General features: G+C 39.4%; 1 protein-coding gene across 2 annotated transcripts in view; it reads left to right on the forward strand.

Moving 5' to 3' along the window:
• The window catches only part of LOC150054103 (lysosomal acid lipase/cholesteryl ester hydrolase-like), a 32,010-nt gene extending 10,148 nt beyond the window's left edge, over positions 1-21,862 (forward strand). The window contains exons 4-11 of one of the 2 annotated variants that reach the window (XM_090346306.1): positions 6,394-6,592; positions 7,715-7,824; positions 8,640-8,776; positions 11,034-11,180; positions 12,184-12,255; positions 16,658-16,729; positions 17,527-17,777; positions 19,361-21,862. In XM_090346306.1, coding sequence (XP_090202432.1) covers positions 6,394-6,592; positions 7,715-7,824; positions 8,640-8,776; positions 11,034-11,180; positions 12,184-12,255; positions 16,658-16,729; positions 17,527-17,760 — 971 coding nt within the window. In that variant the 3' untranslated portion in view covers positions 17,761-17,777; positions 19,361-21,862. Of the gene's footprint in view, positions 1-6,393; positions 6,593-7,714; positions 7,825-8,639; positions 8,777-11,033; positions 11,181-12,183; positions 12,256-16,657; positions 16,730-17,526; positions 19,322-19,360 lie in introns of those variants that run through there. The other variant, XM_090346305.1, reaches the window with a different exon arrangement.
• The last annotated feature ends 4,190 nt before the right edge of the window (positions 21,863-26,052 follow it).

A 26,052-nucleotide genomic window follows, 5' to 3' on the forward strand; every position in this document is an offset into this window, starting at 1 on the left:
ACCAAATACAAATATATCCAATATATCAGATAACAAAGTGAGATACTGTAACAATATGAGATAACCAAGGGACAGCAAAAGAGATGAGAGATAACATAGTACACATAATGCACCTCCTATCTGGCAAATATAATGTAACCCTTCTTTTAATTACAATAAAAAATAAATGAATAAAAAAACCCTTTCTTCTGTCACTATAGGTTTTAGTGCAATTTTCTTCAGAGAGTTGATTAAAAGCAGAGACTCACCAGGTACCAAGGGCAATTGTTACACTCGGCAGGCTGAGGAAGGAGGTTCACTGACCTTCCTATCAGGACACTCAGGGCATGGGACTCATCATTATTGTCAATCTGATGTTCATAATCGCAGTATATGTTGATAATGATTACCTTTTCTTTTTTTCTGAAGCTGAATGAGAATCCTCACTGTTCATAGAGTCTGTATCTACCATGGTGCTATTGTAATGGTTAAGGGAAATTCAGTCTTTTTAATGTAGCATTAAAATAAGCATTCCAGGGCAATTCTCAGCCCCAGTGTTGGCCTATTTGTTGTTGAGTGTTTCCCTCTCAGTGCAGAGGGCTGCATGGTTTTGGTTAGGAAATCCTAGAAGTCTTTCTGAAGTCTTGACTTTGGACTCTTCCCTTAACTCCTTTTTAGTTATGTGAGGCAATCTGTACCACTGCACTGCCCAGCTCTGGAGCACGTCATTCATGTTACCTAGCTTGTATCAGAGGAACCCTGCGGAAAAACTATTTGTTACTTTCCAAAATATGGTTGGTTTTTTGGACTCCCCCAGGAGAGGATTATAATAGCTCAAAACCTAGATACATAAGGCCATATAGGATGAGGGTAAATGAAAGGACCCCCAGGATATGGAAACAAGAGCTATATAATGAGTGAAGGTTGTCCTTAATGTACTATGTTATTTCTCATCTCTTTTGTTGTCCCTTGGTTATTCTCATATTGTTACAGTATCTTACCTTGTAATCTGGTATAGTGTATATATGTTTGTTTGTTTATTTGACATAGGAAAGGGAAGGGGTAAAATAAGATGAGGAGAGGGCGTGGGGGGAAGGAAATGGGGACAAAATCATGAGAAGGGGTATCAATGTATGTGAGGTAATGCTCCTTCTACCTAGCAAATATAAGTGCAACCCCTCTATTAATTACAATAAAATATATTTGGTTTTCTATATTTGTGAAATTTCTACTTGCGGAATCAACCAATTATAGATTGATAATAATCTTAAAAGAAATTGTGTCTGAGTTGGGTACCTGTGGCTCACACAGCCTCGCTACTCAGGAGGCTGAGAGCTGAGGATTGCAGTTGGGCAGGAAAGACTGTGAGAGTCTTATTTCCATCTTTTAAAAAAGAAATCAGAACTGGAAGTATGGCTGAAGTAGTACAGTGCCAGCAGTGAGCAAAAAAAAGCCAAGTGAAAACTGGAGGCCTGGACCTCAAGCCCCAGTATTTATACACACATATATCATTGTGGTCTTATCACTATTCCCTAAATAATACAGTATGATTGACATTTAAAAAGTGAATATTTGAAAGTATTTACATTACAAATTAGTTATAAATTATCTAGAATGGATTCATGATATGTGGAAGACATGCACAAGCTGTTTCTTAAATTTTTTGCACTGAAGGCTGGCACTCTACCATTTGAGCCAGAGCTCCAGTGCTGGCTTTTTTGCTAGTTAACTGGGGATATGAGACTCGGGGATTTTTCTGCTGAGCTAGCTTTGATCTTCATGTTAGAAGGTGAGAAAAAGAAAAGACAAAGAGTTATCTCACACCAGCACATATTTATTAGGAATAAAAACTTGCAAAGGAAATTTCCAGCCAGAGCTAGAAACTCACTCCTTGCTTACAATCTAAAGTATTTACAGTGAGTCTGAAAGAATGCTAGAATTACCTAGTGGAGGTAATTTGAAGATAATTAATGGTGGGACAAATGATGAGAAATAAGGTCACATTTAGAGGTGGGGAAGGAGCCTAGCCAGGATATCTGTTCAAGGACTAAAGTAGGTAGAGCAGATTTTGGTTGGGTGCTTACTTTCTGCCAAGGAGGAATGTTGTCAGTGGTAGGTTAGTGGTTTAAAAGCAGGAGGTCTGGTTAGATATTCCTGGTCTAGGAGCTGAGGAACCTGCTGGTAATGAAGAAAGACATTTGAGAAGACTATTGTCTACATGGATGGTGTAGATATTTGTAAAAAAAAATACTCAAAACATTAGGAAAAAAATTTTGTGGCAAGTTTAATAATGTATGGATCAAACATCATTATTAGGGCTAGTATAAGTAGGGGCCCCAAACTTGATACCATCCAAGAGAGCCAGCTAAGAGAAAGGGCAGCAGTCCTTATTAATGCTCTCTGAGTGGTGAAGCAAGATCTTCGAGCCCCTTTGCTATATCTGGGATTGTGCCAATCTCATTCAGACAAAGTCAACAACATTCTTCCGGTAAGAAGACATAGACTCTATTCTTTGCTGCTGTAAGTAAATCCAGTCCAAGCAGTTTTGAAATAGCCTGGCAGTGAGGGAATTTTTCTGTGTCTGGAGGCCAGTTATGGACCTGAACTTGTCATCTATTGATGTGTGACTGGCCGTTGAAAGAGGTTGATAGTTTACTGAGAGGTAGTAATGCCCGCTCTTCCTCTGCCTAGTCTACTTGGGAACCTAGCTGTAGCCAGGAGAGGAAGGGCTTGTTTTGCCCATTTTGATCTTGTAGCCAAGGATAAAGTGAGGACCACCAAGGGTACAACAAACTCTTGATCATCTGAGAAGACTGAATTAGCGAGAAACAAATAAACCACAGTGCCAGAAGCCATCTAGTAAGCATCTGCAAGATGCCACATAGAAAGAAGAGGCCAGAAGGGTGGAGGCAAAATGTAAATATAGGGAGGCATCTAATTTCGGGTACTCATATGCTGTCTTAAGATGAGTAGGCCCTTTATAAACAAAAGCGACAGAGCATCTAACTTTTTCATGTACTTATAGAAAGGGAAGGACAAGCCGGACTGGCATGCATATCAGGTAGCAGTTCTCAGGAACCTTTATTCTTAATCTCTTGGCCTTAGTTCCTTTGGAAAGAATAAGCATAGGTGGATTCCATTTAAAATCTGACAGTACCTCCTCTTTTCTGAGGAGTTTTCCAGCTGTCTTCATATGGCCCCTTATCCTCAGGATAAACTTTGTTTCTGGATGTTTACTTTTATTTTTCTCATTGCTGGGAAGAGATAACTCAGTTGGTTTTTATGGTTGGTAAGATATGTGTCTGTTAGTTTTGATCCCATGGTGGAGATGATGACTGGCAGATCAAGTGGGATTCTGCCAGTAAGACACAAAAGTGGCCATAAAATAAGCAATAGGAGTATCAATAGAATTCATGTCCAAGTGAGGCTTCCTAAGCTAAGGTTGACAAGTTGACTTTATGTATGCATAGCTGCAAATGTTCCAGAAGAGGATTAAATCTGCAATGATGAAAGACTTAAGAGGGAGTAGCCATGGAGAATGTTCAAAACAATAACTGATTAAACACTCGAGCTATTTCTGTTGCATATAGCGTGTTACGATGCTAGTTAAGATGTGCATTATAGATGTCATTATAACTTTTTTTTATTACTATGAGGAACACACAACCTTAGGCCTGCTTGGTGTTGTATCCTTAACTTAGAAGGCATCTGCTTGGAAGGTAAAGTCTTTTTTTCTTCCAGTCATGGGGCTTGAACTCTTGGACTACGTGTTGTCTCTGAGCTCTTCAGCTTAGGCTAGCACTCTACCACTTTCACAGACTTTCATGCAGACTAGCTTTGAATTGCAATCCTCAGATCTCAGTCTCCTGAGTAGCTAGGATTACAGGTGTGAGCCACCAATGCCTGGCAATAATGTCTTTTTAACTTTGTATCTGACGCAGTTATATACTGGGGGAACAGAAATACTGGACAGCAACAATTAGCACTATAGGGTTTTTTCCCTTTAGCACTATAATTTTTCATATTAAGTCAGTTGAATATGACCATTTAAAGCTCTTAACATGAACGGACAGGTGAACTCTTCCTTAGTTCCAACTGAGGCTGTGTTGTTCTCTCTTTCTGTGTGTGTGTGTGTGTGTGTGTGTGTGTGTGTGTGTGTGTGCGTGTGTGTGTGTGCGTCTAGAACTTTTTTTTTTTTGCCAGTTCTGGGTCTTGAACTCTAGGCCTGCGTGCTATCTGTGAGCTTCCACAATGCTAGTGTTTTATCACTTGAGCCACAGTCCCACATCTGGCTTTTTCTGTGTATGTGGTACCAAGGAATTGAACCCAGGGTGTCGTGCATGCTAGGTAAGCACTATACCACTAGGCCACACTCCCAGCCTATGTGTCCAAATCTTGAGAAACTTAATAATAAATAAGCAATTATTTCTGAGATAGAGAATGAGGTACTCACTTTATTCTTGATCTTAATCTTGCCTTAATGACAAGCCAACTTAATCGCCTACATATGTTTAATATTATTATCTTTTGTATAAATTCTTCTATTCTTTTTTGGTACTGCTAGTAGCTCCCAAGACACTGCACTTGCTAGGCAAGGATTTTGTCACTAACCCACATCCTACCCTCTTTTGTATATATTCTTTATGTCAAGACATATTTATAGTCTCTTTCTGATAGGAAAAAGCAGTTTTGTAGGTCTAAATGAGAACCCAGTTTGCAAAAAGAACAAGATATAACTTGGTTGTCAGTAACCCTTAAGGAAGGTAGGGACATTTTTAAAAAATCTATATGCTGTTGAGTTACCCCAAGGAAGTATTGGTTGAGGAAACAGAAGTACTTAAATGTCTAAGCAATAGAAAAAATGTTTGGAAAGCCAAGCAGACAGAAGTGGGAAAAGATTTTTCTTCCTGTGGAAATAGTTAGAATCGTGTTTAAGGAGAAGACAATGGTGCATAGGTGATGCTAAGTAAATCCTAAGGCTGGGTGGCTTAAAAAGTTTATAATATGCAATGGGGGCAGACACAAAGAGGTCAAGGTTTTTAGAGGGCAAATGGGAGCCAAGGCTAGGGAGGTGGGGAGTCACTCAGGAGGGGAGTTGACTTTGAGAAGCTTGTGAGGAGGGAAGGAATGTTGGAGGCTGTGAATAGGGAAGAGGAAGGAAACAGCAGACAGAGGTCTTTATTGGAGAACTAGAGGACTCTTGGTGGATTCTTATCTCAAGGACCAGCAGAAGCTAATACAGCTAGCACATGCTTATGTAGGCCAAAACCACACAGGGTGTGAGGAATTCATCTTAGCCAAAGTGTTTATACATACTCAAAGAAAATCAAATGCGGACACTTAAATGTAATAAAGATGTTAAATATAAGGCAAGCCATCTAGAGAAACTATATCAGTCCCCTTACCTCAATGCATACCTTCATATTTTCACTGTATGGAACTTTTTCTTTGCTCTGCCTATTTATTCTGCCCTCTTTCCCAACCCCTGGTAACAGATGATCATTTTATTTTCTCTCTAAGTTTTCCATAATATCACCTTTCAGAGTGGCTTTTTCACTTGGCAATATGGCATTTAACCTTCTGTGTCTTTTCATGGCTTGCTTTCATTTTGTTATCTGTATTTATTTACTGACTTACTTTTGGTAAAAGCATCAAGGAGCATGATTATAAGATTGTATGAGAAGAGTATGTTTACTTCTGTAAGAAATTCTTAAATTTCTTTCCACGTAGATCTGCCATTTTGCCTTCCTGCCAGTTCCAATCATTCTCCATCTTTTCTAGCAGTGGGTGATGTCAGTGGTTTCAGATTTTTAGTTCTATGTGTGTGTGTACATATATATATACATATATATGTATTGTGATTTTTTTCTTTCTAGCATATGATGTTTGTTCAGGGGTCTCACATTGGGTTGTCTTGCTTACTCAATATCTGATGCTCTATTTCTTGGAATCCAGCATTTTAATTGGAGATGGAGTCTCACAGACTTTTCTGCCCTCACTTGCTCTTAAAATCACAGTCTTCAGATTGCAGCCTCATATTTAGCTAGGATTGCCAGTGTCTGACATGCACAATGTTTTTGCTTGGCTTTTTTTTCTTATAAGTAATTGTGAGAAATGCAACCATTGCATTTCTGTGGCAGAGCTCTAGCCTTGAGCAAAAAAAGTCAAGGGACCCTGAGTTCAACTCCCAGAAACACAGATGCACATACAAACACAGGTAAAATACTCCAGTTTTGTTTTACCTAGTCAGTACTATTTTTTAATGTAACATAATGTTATATAAATGCAAAATACTCCCTCAATATTTTAATTTATTTCAATTTTGGTATTTTTAAAATCACTTCTGTGCTCATCAAGATAGCTTGTTTGTTTGGAAATGTATAGTTACTATCCTTAAACCTGAATGTTTTTCAGTTCCCAAACCAGTTGTCTATCTTCAGCATGGTTTTCTAGCTGATTCCAGTAACTGGGTCTCAAACATTGACACCAACAGCCTGGGCTTCATCCTTGCCGATGCCGGCTTTGATGTGTGGATGGGGAACAGCAGGGGAAACACGTGGTCTCGGAAACACAAGACTCTCTCCGTTTCTCAGGATGAGTTCTGGGCTTTCAGGTACATTGCAATTGATTTTGATTTGTTTTTTTTTCCCCTATAATACCTAAACAACAGAGAGATGCACAGAAATTCAGCCAAAGAAGCCATCCACAAATTACTGTGAAGTTGTATGAGAGAAGAGACTGGTGTCTTTTGAAAGTTGTAATCCTTACTAGGAATTAAAGACATAATTACATTACTCAGATTCAGTTGGGTATTCTGACATTCCTTGAATTGTGGGAACTATAGAGACAGGTACCCTTCTTTCTCCATTAACACATTTCCCAGATGTTCATTTTTCTTCCTTCCAGAAACTTTTCTCTGTCTCTTACTTCTGGATCTATCAGTCAGTGTCATATGACACTAGATGCATCACATAAATCCTGGCATCTGATTGTTTATTTATGGCGTGGGATAATGAACACCTGTCTCATAAGGTTTATGGAAGGCTGATAGTAGGTAAAGAACCTCCTCAGAACCTGGCACATTGTTAAATGCATGGGAAGAATTGGCCCATCTAATCATGATGCTGTACACCAACACATGCAAACACACACACACACACACACACACACACACACACACACACACACCCCTATCTACCTGGCTTGGGCTACAGCTTATTTTCTGAGGTATTAGCAAATGTCAACATTTTAAGTGTCTCTAAGTCTTGCATTCTAGAGCCTCTAAGGACATGAAAACCAAGAATAATAAGTTTTACCAAAAGATATATACCAGAATATGTTTATTGTCACTCTCCTTGTGATAGTGAAAGACTGGAAACTATCCAAATGTATGCCAACAATGAGTAGAATAAATGAGCAATGAGAGTGTCATGTATTAACATAATACAATGTGACTAAACAACTACATGTACTAACATGGATGAAGCCAAGAATAGCCACTCAGACAGTGTACAGAAAGATTAGGATAATAGTTCTGTCTGACAGGCCCATATGGAATGGAATCCAAGGATGTTTCTGTCATCCTAGGTAATGTTCAGTTTCCTGAGCTCAGCGCTGGCTTCCCCATTTTAGTATGTGACAATGCCCGAAATTTCATGCTTCATAGCTATGTAATCTTCTACTCTTTGAATTAGTTCAATGAATTAGCTCTTGCTTATTTGTTTTTGGATTATAGTCTTGATGAGATGGCAACATATGATCTCCCAGCTTCCATAGACTACATTCTGAATAAAACTGGTCAAGAGCAGTTATTTTATGTGGGTCATTCTCAAGGCACCGCCATAGGTATGTATGCAGTAAAGTTGATATAATGTCTATATTCTGAAGTTTATATTTTTTATAAGTGAAATGTAAGAAAACCACATAGTTATAATATAGTTTCTTTTTATAATGACAAGTAAAAATCATAGAAAGGACAAAGGAGTTTCATATATGATCATATATGGAAACTCAGATTTTGCTATAAATTGTTAAATATGGTAGTATAGTTCTTATGAAATTGAAAGAATTAATGGCTACCACATCCTTTTATGTAATTTTCCAGTTGAAATATATAGGGCTATAGGAGGGTATAAGAAAAGGAAGTTTTTTAAGGTCAGAGACTTAAAAATGGATTTGTTAAACACGTCATTTGAAATATGATGTAAAAATTAATGTTAATAAATTCTTTAATAAAAAATTCTTTAATAAAACAAGAAGATATGCAAACTTTCGAAGTTGAATGGAGAGTTTGGGGATATGACTAAGTAATAGATCATCACTTGTTTGCAAAGCTCTGGGTTATCTGCAGTACCTAAAACTTAAGTAAATAACTATAAAACTTGGTAGAAAGAGAAGGAACGAAAAAGGAGTGGTAAAAATCTAAGTGGATTACAAGTCTGACAGTTTGTACTTAAAGATTGTTAAAAGTTTAAAGAAAACACAAGTTGCCCATTATGATAACCCGCAAATTTCTCTATGTAGAATCTAGGGACCTGCTTCAGCACAGTTCCCTACTGCTTCTGGGGCCCTCACAAGTTACCCTTGATCTCTCCCTGCCTTTTCCAATAGGAAGAATCCTAGGAGATAGAATTCCCTTTATCATCCTTTTGTTCCTACAGGTTTTATAGGATTTTCGCAGATTCCTGAGCTGGCCAAAAAAATAAAAATGTTTTTTGCCTTGGCTCCTGTGGTTTCACTGGATTTCAGTTCCAGCCCTCTAACCATGTTGGGAGTCTTCTCCGATGGTTTCCTTGAGGTACATGGCTTGTCCCCATCTTTCCCCTCCCAGCAGGTTTCCTCTTCAGATTGAAGCCTTGCTCCTTGGCAAGAGACTGTGCTATCCTTCTCTGAGTTTGCTCTTAGCAGAGCAATGGGTTTCTCTTCTTTCCTTCACCTCTACTTGCTCTGCCTAGGGAACAGCAGAGACACGGCATTTGTGAATCCTGCAGCTGTGGGCACTCATGGCTAACAGGCTAGTCCAGCTCTCTCTTCACTACAGAGGAAGTGTTATTTAAATATAAGCTGTATTTAAATATAGTCTTATATTCTGGAAGGTGAGCTTTTGCTCACCTTGTGCACCATTTTCATGGGCCCATCAGTGAGCACAGGAAGTGGATCTAAAGAGTGTGTTTAATTATATTCTCTAATCTCACCACCAGACACATCAGCCCTCAGTCCATACATAGCTCCAGAGGTCCAAGTTCTATTCCAGGAGGCGTGAGAAGAAAACGACAGGCATGAGAAGGTGTTTTAAGCCCTCTGAAAACAAAAGGCTCTTTATTCTTGCATTCAGTGTTTTATGCATGTATACACACATATTTACACACATAAATCTTGTCCAGAAAGAATATGGTCATACAGCATGTGATGCGCTTTCATTCAGAAAGGGAATGCATATTGGGCAGTGTTCCTATGTGGTCGTAATAGAGCTGAACGTTTCCCGTTACCTGGTGAAGTCACAATTCAACCTCTTGTACTTGTTACCAGTCCTACCTAAAAGTATAGAACATGCCGTTATGTATAGTACTAGGTAATAATAGGCAACACCCAAAGGCTTGTATGTTTATCTAAGCATGTTTCTGATAATTATTTGAGGGTGTACTACTATTATCCATGAAAGGGAAGTTTGGACTAATGGAGTATGATGTTTACTGGCAAAAACCTCGTTCTCAGTCACTGGACCCATGACTGCCCTGTGTCATCTAGGTTGTGCTCATCAAATCTGATGCAGGTGGTACTTGCCATCCGGATCTATCCATTCGTACTTATATGCCCACTTGTATTAGTTTGCTAGAGCTATGAGGACAAAGCTGTTCCATGCCTCTCCCCTGTTGATAGTTATTGACAATCTCTGGCCATTCCTGTTGGTAGAAGCATCATGCCCATTTCTTCTTTCCTCTGCCCCTGGTGTTCCCCTCTGTGCCTATCTGCATGTCCAAAATTCCCCTTTCCTTAAAGACTCTATTTTCACTTGATTCTTCTATAAAGACCCTATCTCCAAGTAAGGCCATTCAAAAATAGTGGCAGTTAAGAACTCTGTGTCTTTTTTTTTCTTCTCATAATGTAACCCCTGAAACTACCTTCCATTCCCATTTGTCCCTCTAGGTGGTAGACACGAGCAGGAGATAGATTAGATTTGATATGAAAACGGAAAGGGATTTTCTCCATTTCTCCTTACACATTCCCATGTCTTATGAAGATAATGATTATCCTGGTAGCACCTGGCCAAAGATTTGCAGATCACTAGATGGGAACACTGTAGATGCGGGAGGGACAAACTGGTCACCTGGTGTCTTTTGTTAAGATTTCCATTCTACCCTTCCAGAATGAACACAGCCAGGGGAAACAGATAATGTGGCTAAGTTTCCATAAAACTTTACTTATAAAAACATGTAGTGATGGGGGTAGGAAGATGGAGATGAAACAATTTCATTAATGGGAACAGAGATTGAGAGTAGGGGGCTGAGAATGTTCTGGAAATGGATAATGGTGATTGTTACACAATACCATGAATGTACTCACTGCTACTGAACTGAACATATATAAATGATTAAAATGGTAAATTTTACATTAATTATGTTCTATCCCTGCAAAAAAAAACACCACTTAAAAATCCCAGCAGAGGGTGTCTGTGGCTCATATGGGTGTCCATGTACACAGGTCTAGAATAGCTCTGAGGAATCCTTGCAGTAACTGTCCAGAGGTCACTACCATCCATCACAGAAAACTAACTGGGGTTGGCCCCGTGACCAAGGGTCATGGCTCTTGTCATTTGTAAATGCCTGCCATAGCGTATTTAATTTTCTATATTTTCACTCCGAAAACTGAAGTCTATGTTTTTAACATATCTGTATTTGTTTAATATCCTGGTTTGAGTGTTGACTGGTCTCCAGTTTGCTCCTGAAGCTACTGGTAGAGATGTTTGTTGGTCTGTGCTTCTTCAGGGAGCCGTGAAACCTTCCGTCTCAGCAAGACATGCTGAGATAATCTTGGATTTTTTTTCATATTTCTAGGACATATTTGGGCACAAAGAATTTCTTCCCAACAATATAGTCATAAAGTGGCTGAGTACCCACTTTTGCCCCCATCATGTTCTGGAGGAGCTTTGTGGAAATTTATATTTTCTCCTGTTCGGAGTTGATGAGCGGAATTTAAATATGGTATGTATAGTGATCCTAAGAATTGAATTAAACACTCAATGCTTTTGATCTTTGAGTGTGCTTAGTTTAGATGATGTACGAGACAGAGCAGTGACCTTGTTAGAGCTAGTGAGCTTGTTAGGGCATTTCTTTCAAGAGGAACAAGAGTGATTTTCAGCAAGTGGTCATGTCAGCGGCTGTCCTCATAAGTGGCTGTTTTCCTGTACTGAACCTCTGTGGAGAGGTGAATAAGAGGATCTGTCACAATTTAAGCCACTGTATTTACGTATTCTTCTGAACAAATATGTGTTTTTGGAGTTTCCATTATAGATACACATGTATACCTATGTTCATACACATATATACATGTTTATAAGACATGTTCACATATGAATATATGCACATGTATATATAGATATGTATATATGAATTTATAAAACAAATGCATATTACATATGCATTTATAAATATAGGTTCTCTATTTATTTGTTTTATGTTGGCCAGAACTGTGTTTGTGTTTATAAACCTATGTGCAGTTTGCAATGCCAAATTTTGAAAATAGGTTTTAAAAGTCTGAAATGAAACCAGACAGTGTGACCACCATGTAATCCAAGGGTTTGAAGAGTAGGGCAGGAGAATCATAAGTTTGAGGCCAATTTAGACTATATAGCAGACCCCATCCAAACCAATTCTGGAGTGAAGGTTGTGGTGAATCTTTCAAAGCAGTATCGCTTTTTTCTCTAATTATTACAGGGAGAAATTGCCATTTACAATTTTTAAGTTCAGGAAAGCACAAAGAAGAAAATAATAATTGCCTGCACTTGTAATCAGTAGATTCCACATGGATATCACACTTTTTCATATTTTTATAGGAAATATTTGGAGTCAGAATTTTTTTCTATCCGTATCATAGATTTGAGATTATATGCTGTAGTTTTTATTTCTTTGCAGGATAAAATGTGTTGCTTTTCATTATCACCATAATGCACTTTCCATTCTCTAACGTGTCTTGTGTATTGTACAGTCGAGAGTGGATGTGTATTGGACACACAATCCTGCTGGCACTTCCGTGCAAGACATGATCCACTGGAGGCAGGTAAGCCTGTGAGGAGGGCAGTTGGGACTGGGAAATTGGGTTCTTGGAAAGTCCCAAGTATTCGTTGATGTACCCCCTCTCTCTCCTACCTTTCTCAAACTGAAAGACAGACTATGTAGGAATCTGATCTGGTTTCCTTCCTGGTCTCTGTGTTTGTGTTGTCAGTGTCATCCTGGGTGAGGCACACATGTGTGAGGTCACCAAACAGCTGTGGACTTTGTCTTGTGTCTTCCTCTCTTCCCCTGCCTTCTTTGTTTATTCTCTTTCCTCCCTCTCCCCGTTTGTCATTGAGTCCCAGATTTACTTTATTTCCGTGTTGTTTCATAAAGCATGATATTGGAGTAGCAGTGGGGATTGGGGCTCTGCTATTTCAGCAGTTTCCTGTGAATATGATATGTTTGGAATGTCAGTGGATGAATAGAGCCACATCAAGATGAGCATGGAAGGGAATCACCAACTTTGGAAATGGAGTTTTGCTAATTTTACCACAGAAGTAATATGCCCATTCACATCATGTCTTAACAAAATAGGAACATTTTCTTATAATGAAAATAATTTTTATCTAGACCTTCACAGATCAGAAATGTAGATTTAGAGTTAGGAGATGTCTCTGCATGTGGGTGTTTGTATTAGCAGTGCAGTAGACGTACAGTAGATTATATTTTTCTTAAAGTCCCATCTTTCTGCTCATTAATTGACCATAAGAGTGTCATGGATTTTTGTGCCCAAGCTAGCTTTGAACCTCTGTCTTCAGATATCAGCCTCTAATGCAGCTAATGTTATCTTAGTAGACTGGATTATTTTTCAGATGAACATATTTTAATAAAACTTTGTTTTAAATACCTACTGGGGGGCTGGGAGTTTGGCCTAGTGGTAGAGTGCTTGCCTAGCATGCACAAAGACCCAGGTTCGATTCACTGGTACTACATACATAGAAAAAAGCTGGAAGTGGTGCTGTGACTCAAGTGGTAGAGCTCTAGCCTTGAGAAAAAAAAAAGTCCAAGGACAGTGCTCAGGCCCTGAGTTCAAGCCCATGACTGGCAAAAAACAAAAAAACAAAAAAGCTACTGGGACTTGGAGTTGTACTACTATCTACAAATGCAGGCTTTTAAAATTAGAAACATCTGAGACAATGATGGAATGAATGAGAGTGACATTTCCCAAGATGCATTGCTGCCAGGCACTGGAGTTTTGTACTTGTTCTTCTAGCCACTCAGAAGGCTGAGATCTGAGAATGGAGATTCAAAGCCAGTCCAGTCTGTAAACTCCCCATGAGGCTCATATATCCAGTTAATGATCAGAAAACCAGAAGTGAAGCTGTGGCCCAGTACTAGCTTTGAACAAAAGCTCTCAGGGACAGCACTAAGACCCTGATTTCAAGCACCACAACTGACCCAAAGATATGCATTGTACTCATAATCTTTTATCAAATTGAAATGCCTTTGTATAAATAATTAAAATAATTAAAACAATAACACAGAGACTGTTATGTATGGAGCAATCCAGACTCATTTATATGGGAGAATCTATATTGGCATTGTTAATTTTAATTTTTTTATTAACACTTAGTAGTTGTAGAAAGGGATATTTTTTATTTTTAACAGAATTATAGACGTACAAATGACATAACGATACTCAAAGTATACAACCTGATAGATATTTTTGCCCTTATGTGAACTTGAAAGCCGTGTCTCAATCATGATAGTGAACATATCTCCACCCCTTGAAAGTGTCTTCATGCCCTTTTGCAACGCCTTTTTCTCTGCCCTTCTACCCCAGGGACTTAACTGCTTTCAGTCACTTTAGGTTAGGTTGCATTTGTAGCGTTTTAGCAATCAGATTGTAGATGTTTGTCTGGCTTTTTCACTCATCGTAATTGGTTTGGGCCTTGTTATGTTGAGTACATCATGTATGTGTACTTGTTATGTTGTGAAGGTTTTGCTCCTGAGAATAGGTATTTTTCAAAAACATCTACCTAGCAGATTCTTCTACCTACCCATTTGTGGAATATCGTAGTGTGTGGGATATCAGTGCTGATTTAGTCTCCTTCCTCAGAGCCTATTGGAACTATAAATTTAACACTTACTGATATGGCTGGAAGTTCTTAGGTGAGCAGAGCCTGGAAACTGGCAAAATATACTCTTCCATTTCAAGGAGGACTTTGAAGGTCTTCTCACTAAAGGCCTTTTATTCACAGTATGTTCTAAGTCTTATTTTTCTTAAATAAGACACTAATTAACAATCCCAAACTCTAAACCTTTCCTGTGCATTTCAGTAGGGACTATTTCTTATTATTTTTGTATGAACTGAGTGAACTTCAGAGATAGCCCAAGTAAACCTGTGGGCATTCACTCAAATTCCTTCATCCTGTGCAGAAGAACCCGAGTACTTGCTCCTCTTGACAAGATGCCTGGCTACACACAGCTTTATAGTATTAGCCACATCTAGTTAAGGTGCTAATAAAAATCAAGATTATAACGCTCATCTAAGAGCACAGCTCCCACAGCTCCAATTTTTTTCATTTTGTAATTTTTATTAGCGTAAATTAATACACTAATTGGTTTTATTACAATATATACGCATATAATGTACTTTGGTCAAATTTACCCCATCTGCATGAATCTTTCTTCTCCCTCCTTTTAGACAGTTTTTAATGGGTTTTATTATGATATATATGTGCATATACATAGAAATGTATATACATATACACATATAAGTATGTGCCACAGCTCCAATTTTAACCTTTTGCTGGTCAATTGGAGAAAAGCATGTCAGAGACTTTTTTGGGTCAGGCAGACTTTGAACTCCATTCCTCAGATGTCAGTCTTCTTAGTAGCCGTGCAGGTATGAGCCACCAGCTTCCAGCTCCCTACTTACTATCATTATTAGAGGTTATCTGCAAATATTGTTCTGTTTCTAGTTTATTACATTTATAATCAGGATCTACTGTTTTGTATATTGATATAAGACATGTCTCTTTCACTGCCACTTACTTCAAAGCTTTTGTCCCTGTTAGCAACTTTCACCTTTCTGTGCTTTGGAGAGGACCTTTCAAATGGGTAACTTGAAGTCCCTGGTGCCTCAGAACATAAAGGTCAAGGGCAGCCTGGGCTCTAGATTGAAGTGTCCTTACTTACATGGCTTCGTTTAAAAATACTGCTGAAGATGTATGTGACTAAGTAGCAACTTGATATCTGCAGGCCCTGGCAGGAAGGTTTACACAGGTGTATTTGGACGGGCAATTAGAGAATATAGAGAATTGATGTACTGTTCATTGAGCCTTCAGTTTGGTAGCCACCATTTGCAATGGCAAGGGCACATGCTAGGTATTTCTTCTTCATCAATGGTAGAATTGTATTGCCACTGAGAACTAGAAGATCACATACATCAAAGATACTTCTGTCAAAGACTAGCTCCTGTTTTAAAAATCAGGTGCCATACGACCAAACGTTGGAGTTTCATTTGGTTTGCCAATTTCAGATTTGGTTCTTGAAATATTTTAAATTTTGAGCTGTACAGGTAGTTTGAGTTGACATCATTCCAGATTTCAGATTTCAAAAATAAGTTAAAATACTGATATTATAAGTACATGACCACGGGATTTAAATATATGAATATGTATATATATGAAATATGATTGTGCAAAAGTACAGTCACCATCTTGAAACACAAGTGCATTCTGAGAAATGCACCACTAGGCAGTTTTGTCATTGTGTTAATATCACGGAGCATCCTTTGACATACACATTGTTGTGATGTTCTAACATGGTACTCAGTAGCACGCTAGATCCACAACTTCTGAATTGTCATCGGGGTTCTGTATCTCTATGTGAAACTGCTAGCTCCCCCAAGAAATGTAAGGTAAAAGTTTTATTAGCAAAGATTTGCATAAAGAAAAATGATCTATCCCAGGCCTTGGAGCACACTCATAAAATCCCAGCTGAGCATGAATGAGAGGTAGGAGGATTGTGGGATAAGGGTGGCTTTAGACTAAAAGTGTTGAGGGTACTACCACAAAAATATATGAAAGCAAAATGGGTGTGAGGCATGCCTCAAATGGTAGAACACTGGTCTACATGAATTAAGTGGAAGGCTCTGATTTCAAATTCCAGGACTGCCAAAATAACAAAACAATCACAACAATAAAATATTTATATAACTGCAGAATCATCTAGCCAGTGTAACTCAAAGAATTTGCAAGTAGCTACTTTCCTATGTCATTATGTTGTGAATACCCGATCATACAGTGAGAAATTGAGCCATGGTGTAGAGGGGAATGGAATCATTTCATTAAATCCTGGTTTTGGTATAACACTCAATTCTGAGGACCTGGCAGACTCCAGCCATCCCTGATGATTGCTCAATTTATTCTGTCCCTCTCTCCAAATTATCTTCCTTTTAGATTGGGAGATTGCATAGGTTTCAAGCCTTTGACTGGGGAAGCAGTGCCAAGAACTACCTGCACTACAACCAGGTAAAGATTTCAGTCTTTTTTTATAAATGGACCCCAAAATTACTCATGTAGGAAACCAGCCTGCCTTATTGAGATTCTGGTTGTGCTTAGCTACTAAGGAATGCCTAGGTAGTATTTGATTTCCCTCTGTCCTCTCCAGAAGCTCACCTATTTGCAGTTGGTACTATGGACTATCTTTTCTCTCTCCATTCGTTCCCTACCTCTAAATAAGAACCACAAATTATTATAAGCAGAGACTGCAGTATCAAGATAGCCTAACTCTATTGCAAGAGCTTGCTGGGGGATCTTGACATTGTGTAAGTAAGCACTGCCCTGACAGAATTGGTGTCTTTGAGAACCAAATACACTAATGTGAGAGCCGCTTTAACTCTGCATTTCTTATTCCATTCTCACAGCATCCTTGTGACTTAGACATGGTTAACTTGACTTAAAGATGAAACTGAGGTTTAGTTTTCCTGACTTGTGTCTTCCATCCACGGAAAGAAAGTCTGGCTCAATAGCCCTTTGCCAATTACTTGGGCCTTCAGCTCTGCATATGCATCTGAGGGGAACAAGTCATCCCTTGCTGGAGGTTTCTACAGGCCTTACTGATTCATCGTTGGGCAGCAATTCTTTAGCTTGCCTCCTTTCCTTGGGGGTTGAATTTCTGTGCATTCTGTAACCTGAAAAGAGACTGCAAGAGATTTTTCAAAACTGAGTTTGTTATTATCCAATCAGACTTATTGGACATTGTTTAGTGGGGATTATTTACTTCCCTGTGGAAAATTATAATGAATCTTTCTTTCTTTTTACTGTAGAGTGTCCCTCCCAGGTACAATGTGAAAGACATGCCTGTGCCCACTGCCCTGTGGAACGGGGGTCATGATACCTTGGCAGATGCCAGTGACGTCCACACCTTACTGCCTCAGATCACTAACTTGGTGTACCACAAGGAAATTCCTGATTATAACCATATCGACTTTATCTGGGGTTTGAATGCCCGATGGAGGGTGTACGCTGAAATGATAGATCTGATGAAGAAATACCAATGAGAGCCAGAGATAAAAAGGTGTTTGCTACATTACTATGAAATGTTTCTTCTCTTGATTGTGACACTTTTATATGATAGAAATAATGATATTATATTAAAGATGACCAATTCTTATGAGACGGAATTAGAAACACCCAAGTATTATTTTATCTGATTTTGACTATTTATGAAGTTAGGGTCTCAAGCATAGCATCATTTTTACAGTTGAGTCAAAAGAATATCTCATGGTTATGAAAATCTCATTCTATTCATTTCTCCTCACAATTTAATATACTCAGTTGTCTTTTTACACCCACATAGAGAAAATGTACATGTTGAGAATCTTTTAACTGTTGATAGTTGATCATCTGTCACTGACTTGAATGCAATATAAAATTTCCTACTTCTTATCACCTTTTCTTAAAAGACAAACTCTCCAGTGTAATCAAACTTGCACTTAGGTATCAAATTACACCTTTTGGTGTTTTTATGTAGTAAATATCTTGACAAATCCAATGGTATCCCAACTACTTTTAATCAAACATGGTCCAGCCTAAGCAAAATAATTTTCCAGAGTCTTCAAATAGAGATTAAACTGATAAACCTAGATTCATAAGGTCATATAGGCTGAGACTAAATGAAAAGATCTCTAGGATATGGAAACAAGAGCTTTATCTTGTGTGATTGTTGTTCTTAGTGTACGATGTTATTTCTCTTCTCTTTTGTTGCCCTTTGGTTAATCTCATATTGTTACTATACCTGACTGTGTTAGCTGATATATTGTATACATGTTTGATTATTTGAAACAGGAAAGGAAAGGGGGAAAAAACAAGATGACTGGGAGAGGGTGGGAGGAGGGAAATGGGGACAAAGACACGAGAAGGCGTATCAATGTGTGAGAAGTAATGCAGCTACTGCTTGGTGAATATAACTGTAACCTCTCTATACATTACAATAAAAGATTTAGAAAGCAATCTGTGTGACAATGAGTAGCTTAAAGTCTCAGGGAGCTAGTTTTTCAAGTCTCTGTTACTGAGTAGCTTGAAGACATATAGCTCTCTACAGCTGTAAGGTGTGGTAGGCACTAACTCTACTTGTGTGAGAACAGTTCTGCAAAGAGACTAAACAACTACCCCTCCCCCAAGTAATGAAGTCTGAACCAGGGGCTTAAGGTCTCTCCTGTCATGTGAAGCCAGATCCAAGTTCATTTTTATTCACAGAGGCCAAGCACAGGAATGATTTCAGCTTAAAGCTCAGTGTAGGGAGTCATTGATTTTCATTTAGTTTTGCTCATAATTTTACCAATGCTGCTGTGCATGTGAAGCCCATGTTCACTGGCCTCCATACAGCATGTGCTCTATGGTGAGATGAACAGAATGGCACTTGATATTCTTTTGGCTATAGCTTCATAGCAATAACAATAACAAGACTTGTCATAGGCTGACCCTGGGAGAATAGAAACATTCGTAACAGCTCAAAGATGGTATTTAAGATTCTGATAAAATTCAGCCTCTATAGACCTGAAGAATTATGTGTATGTGTTTCGTTCTTTATGGTTGAATATTCTTTTTACTTTGGGCAGGACTTCTGATTTTCTCCTCTTTGATTTTCTTCCTCCTTAGAAACATCACTGATGCAGTCCCTGGATGTTTCTTTTTATCCCCTGGAGAAAGGAAAAGAGGTATCAAAGCTCAAGAGAGCTAGTTTGGACTCACAGACTCCTCCTTTGTCAGTGTAGTCCATCCTAATGAAACTGAGTGGAGTCTAGACGGTGACGAATGCCAGAAGGCAGCAGAGCCTAGAGAAGTCAAGGCCTCTCACTGCAACTCCCTCTGTGATCAAAGGAAGTCCCTGGTGCTAGAAGCCCTCATGTGCCTTTGGCTCCCCAAAACGTAGGTGTAAGGCCCATTCTTATTTTCTCTTAGTACTGAACTTAAGGTTATATGTATCTTGCTCATCTTTGTAAATCCAGAGCCTAATAAGAGAGCTTGAGGAAGGTGCCAAACTTCTTCCGGCCCTAGGCCATCCTGGAAATCCTTCTTTCATCTTTGGTTAGGGAGTACTTGCCAACCAAGTATGAATCCCTGGGTAGGCCAAAAAAGAATGATAGAGAGTGACTATTTCTGTTGGTTGTCCTCTGGAGTAGTAGGAGGACTTGTCAGAGGTTGGTTTCAGAGATGTAGGTGACTTGGTTTTGCTAGTTGGAACCAGTGTCACAAGAGACTACCCAGAGATTCCCTTGAGAAATTGTGGTCATCTAAGTTCCCACAGAGACTGGAGAGATGGGAACGCTTTCCACAGACCCGTTTTCTCTTTTGAATCTTCTTTCCAAACTTCTCACTTGGGATGCTCCATGGACATGTGGCTAGGTCAACGTGATGGCGGGATACTTCGCAGTCACTCTTTCTGAGTTTGTACACATTGCTAATTTGGTTTTTGATCATGCCCTCTTGCCACCGATGTAGCTGCTTAAGCTGTTTATAACCTTCAGACATTGCCTGAATTCGTGTAGTGTTGCATCATGATTAGCTGATACTCAGAACTTTACCACACACCTCTGACAATTTCATAAGAACTCATCTCCTTCCCTCTCTTCCTCCCTCCCTCCCTCCCTCCCTCCCTCCCTCCCTCCCTCTCTCTCCCCTTCCTTCCTTCCTTGTTTATTTTCTTTCTTTTTCTTCTTTCTTCTTCATGCATGCCAGTCTCTGTTTGAACCCAGGGTCTAGAAACTGGCCCTTAGCTATTTTGGTGAAGGCTACACCACTTGAGCCACACATTCAATTGTGGCGTTTTGCTGGTTAATTGGAGATGAGTTTCACAGACTTTTCGGTCCAGCTTGGGTCTGAATCATGATTTCAGATCTCAGACTTCTGAGTGGCTAAGATTAAGACATGAACCCCCAGCACCTCACTTCTGTCTCTGTTCTTTTCAAGTATTTTTGAGAACATTTCTGTTGAACACAATTATCTCCACAAGCCTCTAGCCGACGAGAGGACCCCACATACCTCAAATGCCAGTAATCTGGTGTTAGACTATGAGTTCAAAGTTCTAAAGGAATGGCAACATTTGAAGTCTCCCGTTCACATTCCATACTTACTTAATACATTTGCTACACATACATGTGACCCTGCATATGTTTACAAACTAGACCTAACTTACACATTTGAGCAAAAGCATGCATCCTTCACCTCCCCATGCCTTGTTTATTTTACTTGACATTTTCTGTGTGCACCCATTTCTTCGCAAGTCATATAATAAGACACTATATTTGAATTGGACTTTTAAAAAGGTTACAATATTGGTAATGTATCTGACTTGGTTATCTGGTATATTGTATATATGTTTGTTTATTTGAAATAGGAAAGGGAAGGGGGAAAACAAGATAATTTGGAGGGGATGGGGGAGAGAAATGGGGACAAAACATGAGAAGAGTATCAATGTGTGAGCAGTAAAGCACCTACTACCTGGCAAATGTAACTGTAACCCCTCTACATTACCCCAACAATTAAAAAAAAAAAGTCACACTAAGGACTTTGCTTTCACCACAAGAGGGCACACTTAGCTTTCCTGGGGAATCTTTCCAAGCTCCTTTATTTACTCTTTTATTTTCATTTTTTGGTGGGAGCAGTGTTTGAGGAGGAATGTAAGGGATTTATTCATGTCATCTAGGCTAATCTTCAACTCCTGATTTTCCTGTCTTTTCTCTTAAGTGTTAGGATTATCTAGCCCAGCTCCTAACACTTTTTGTTAAGTGGAGGGTTTCTCTGAGCCCTTTCTCTAGAGCACAGAGAGAAAGATTGATGAGCCAGTTTGCATTTTAATGATAGACAAGGCCAGCTATGATTGTGACCATTATCAGGATTATTATGGAAATGTTCTTGTGATACATAACACCTCAAAATGTTGTCAAGGAATAGCTGTCCCCCCAAATCTGATCTGAATATAAATATTAGTGAGTGATCAGAACTTTAGACATGGATGGCAGTTAGTTTGAGAGACACAAGAGCTTTAATCTAGGACTAAGTGATATCTCCAAAAATGATGGTTATTTCTTGTGTGTTTGTGGCTATTAAAGGTGTTCCTTTATTAATTGTAACATTTAAAATAAACTATAATTTCATGATCACTTGTCATTTACTTTTTAACACATGGCAAGATTCCAAAGGAATCTCTTGTGACAGATAAAAGGAAACATCACAAGGCAATTAAGTTTTTAAAGTTGTCATCACTCATTCAAGAATATTTACTGACTTTTGATTGTGCGTTGAATATATCTTGTATTTTGGTTTCAAGTTTACTTCCAAACGCTGCAAGTCATTTTTTCTAATTTTAATGTGATGAAAAATAAAACTGCATTTTACCTTCCTGTTTTTTCAAGCCTTCTTATAAGGCTTTGATCATTTGCAGCTGACTTTTTGTTAGAGTTTCGGTTTTCCTCTGTGTTAGAAACTATGGTATGCTTTTTATTGGGGACGATTTGCTATGCTTTGAACTTTTTAGGTTGAGAAGAGTCCAACAGTAAAAGTAGAAGTGCCTGCTTGAGAGATCAAAATTAAAAGACTCCAAATGTTCCTTAATAGAAGCCTCAAGGGAGTGCCGCCGATATTTAATGGTGCTTGCAGTATTATTTTTTTAATGAATGCATTTTGAATCTTTTGTAAATTGCTGCATAAATGTTGCTCTCAATTCACCTTCTAACACCAAACTCCTGTCTAATACTTAGTGGGAATTGACAGTGGCAATTTCGCTTGCGATTTGGCTTTAGCTATCTACTTAAGCCTCAATTAGTCTTTGCTTTGTGAGACTGAATCTTTAATTTTTATGATGCAGGATTAGATTAATCTTTGAGATTATTCCAATTCTGATTCTCATGGGGTTATACAACACTCCACATCTCTGAGACCCAGGAACCACGTAGACAACCCCATCTCCTGCTGGGAAGTAAAAAAATCATGAAATCTATGAAAATCCAGAGAGCATATGGTTATTGACAAGTTTACCAACTGTGCGTTTTATGACAGGATGATGGACAGTTTATAAGATATTCTAGTTTCTTGGTTCCAAATAACTTTGAGACTAAGCTTAGTGAAGTGTGGACTCTTAGGATAGGTAGAGAAGAAAGCATTCCTCTTTTCCAAACCTGTAACTATCTCAGACCATGAAAGCAAGGATGGTACACAGGAAGTCTGAAGACATAGTGTTACCAAAGAACCAGTACCATCTAAATGCAGAAAACAGTCCCCACCTGAAAATCACCTCAACAGACCCAAAGTACATCAGCTAGTGTTCCAGATTAACATGAAGTTCAACAGGTTGGAGTTTATATATTTACAAATAAGAATGTAGTCTCTTTTGAACACTTTGCGTACAAGATCTAATGCTTATGGCTGGTGGTAGAGATGTAGCTCAGTTAGAGTGCAGACATAACATATAAGCCCTCAATTCAATCCTAGAAGATACAGCCTAGGCTCTAAAAAGACCTAGTCATCAAGCAAGGTAGTACATTTTTGCACAACCAGAAAATATTTAAAGGCATACCCTTGCCTGCTTTCATCAGTACAATATAGGATTCAGTTTTGCTCTGGTCCATGAAGTTGTCACTGTGCCAGGGTTGGCTGCTTCACAGATCCCTGTCACTAACTCGCGCAAGCCGCTCTTGCAATGATAAGGACAGAGCTGCCAAAGCAAGGGCATGGGTTTGTTTTGGATAAAGACTCAAAGGACACACCTGGAATGGTCAGTCTCATAATTAAATGCAAATCTTCTGATGTTATCCACTTCAAAAAATCTTCAGGAACTTTGGAAGCACTCGGGCATGGGAGCCCAGACTGCAGTGTACGCACAGTGTGTCCTGGAAGGGTACTTGAGCACGGCTGAAACTTGACTGGATGGTTAATGTGAGTGGTATTCATGAAAGATGTTCATTTGTAATTCTGAGACTGTGAGCTCTGAGGGTCCCTGTGGGGCATGGAGGGAGCAGGAGTGAGGGAGTCACAAATCCTCTTCTCCCCTCTGAGATACTTGCCTTATAAACCAGACCATGTCCACTACAAGTGAGAGAGGAGAATATTCTTAAGTTGCCATAAAAGAGAATAGATACAGGATGGGTGGGGTGAGGGGAGGCCTGGTGAGAAAGGCCCTGTCTAACTGGAAGAAATCTACTGATACCCAGTAGGGAAATCATGTCACCTGTTTTCTGTGGCATGTCAGACCACTATGGGAAATCTAGCCCTTTTCCCCTTTTCCAGTAGTTGCTGCAAACCTCAAAGCTGCTTCTAACCCTTCATCTTCTGAAAGGCAAACATACATGAAGAATAGAATAATATTCTTTTGGCACACTGTTGTAATTTGACTGTTTATTTTATTTATTTATTTATTTATTTTTGCCAGTCCTGGGCTTGAGCTCAGGGCCTGAGCACTGTCCTTGGACTTTCTCAAGGCTAGAACTCTACCACTTGAGCCTAAGCATCACTTCCAGCTTTTTTCTATATATGTGATACCAAGGAATCAAACCCTGGTCTTTGTGCATGCTAGGCATGCACTCTACCACTAGGCCAAACCCGTAGCCCCTCTGCCTGTTTATGTTTTAAGGCTGCTGTGAAGTCAAAAATTTACTAGTATATCCATATTCTACACATAGCAGTTCTGAGACACATATGAACCAGAGGTGACCTTTAAATTATGATTTGCTTAGCTTCTGTGCATTGGATAACCTACATATATTGTAAATTTATACACACAATACAAATTTGTCTAGTATGTATCATGTGTGTGTACCCTATACCCTATGCATTATTATATTTAAGCCCAAACATTGAACTATACTTTATCATTCTTTCCTCACAGCATATCTCTATGTCTTTTATTTCTCATTACATTGCTATTTGATTTTGATTTCCAGTGTCTCAATTATTCTAAAACGTGTCTGCATTATTGTACACTGTAGAGTACAGACTTAAGATAATATTCATCTCCCTTTGAGTTTGCTCTGTGTTGAATACTGTGTATTTATTCCTGTAAATAATAATAATGTCTAATTCCTGTCACAGGAGTTCAGAAATGGGGGAAAATACCTAAGCTAGTAGTGGGCATGTTGTAGAATACTATACTGTAGACTTTACTACTTTTCCATTTCATGCTTACAACAGACTTGTAAGATGACATGAAGACCTGGCTCCAATGTCATAGCTACAGAGGCCAAACCAGGAATCAAACCGTCTCCACTTTCTATGTGTTTGCATCAGATTTCCATCCTCAAAGCGTCCCTTGTGTGGCAGCAGTCATCAGGCCTGAGCTGGTCCTGCCATCTTCCAGCTTCCCCTAGACAAATCCAGTAGTCGTCAGTCTCTGGCCCAATGTGATCCCAGTTTTGGACGGAAGGGCAAATTCACGAGGCAGCCATGAGTTGAGGCTAGCTCTCTCCGGGCTGGCGGTGGGGGGTGGGGTGGCTGGAATGAAATCGGAGGCTGGAAGTGACCGGCATTTATTCATTTATCCCGTGGGAGATTTTAAAGATCGTCCGGCCCAAAGCACTCCTTGGAAGAGTCAATGGCTGCCTCCTTGCTTTTGGCTAAGTTGGCTTTTTATGCTGCTCAGTACAGGGGCTGGGTAGAAAGCGCAGCATTTTCAGGCTCCTAAAGCAAAGCCTAGCATTTTTGGCTCTCCTCTCCCCCTCCTTCCCCTCGCTCCCTCTCCCACCCCTCCCCCACCAAGGGCTGTGCCTCTGGGTCGCCGGCCGCTGGTTTAGACGCCTCAGGGGGCACTGTGGAGGTGGGGGGGGGGCATTGTCAGCCAGCTGAGGCTTCCTGAATTAATTTGTTTGCTTGGGGAAACCACAACTTGCGGTTAGTGTCTCTGGAAAGCTCCTTTCTTGAGTGTCTGGGACTGGCAGAGCCCCCCATCCAGCCAGCTGTCCTGTAGGATTTCCTCAGCCGACAGCTCTCCACACCTCTGGACCCCAAAGTCCCTTCCCTCCACAAAGGAACTGCTTGCTGTTGGTAACTGGTTGGAGCACTAGAAGCGGATCACACGGAAAAGACCTGAAGTGCATTAGGTATGTAGCTTTTAAGAGTTTTCATCTGGGCAAAGAGTTTTGCATCTTGTCAAAACCAAAACGGATCCGAGTTCCATCCATGCATTTTTACTTAGAGATAATTCTGCATTGATGCATGTTAACAGACAGAGAATTCAGCGTTGAATGCGAACGGTGTTTTCTAATGGCGTTGAGGACATTCTTGTGGGAGCGGATGGAATTGTCAGAACAGAAGTGGTGAGAGATAGTTACTCGTAACTCCAGCACTGGGAAAGTTTCAGG

The sequence above is a fragment of the Megascapheus bottae genome, chromosome 15, assembly GCF_031878675.1.
Source record: "Megascapheus bottae isolate mThoBot1 chromosome 15, mThoBot2.hap1, whole genome shotgun sequence".
In the NCBI taxonomy this organism is placed as follows: domain Eukaryota; kingdom Metazoa; phylum Chordata; class Mammalia; order Rodentia; family Geomyidae; genus Megascapheus; species Megascapheus bottae.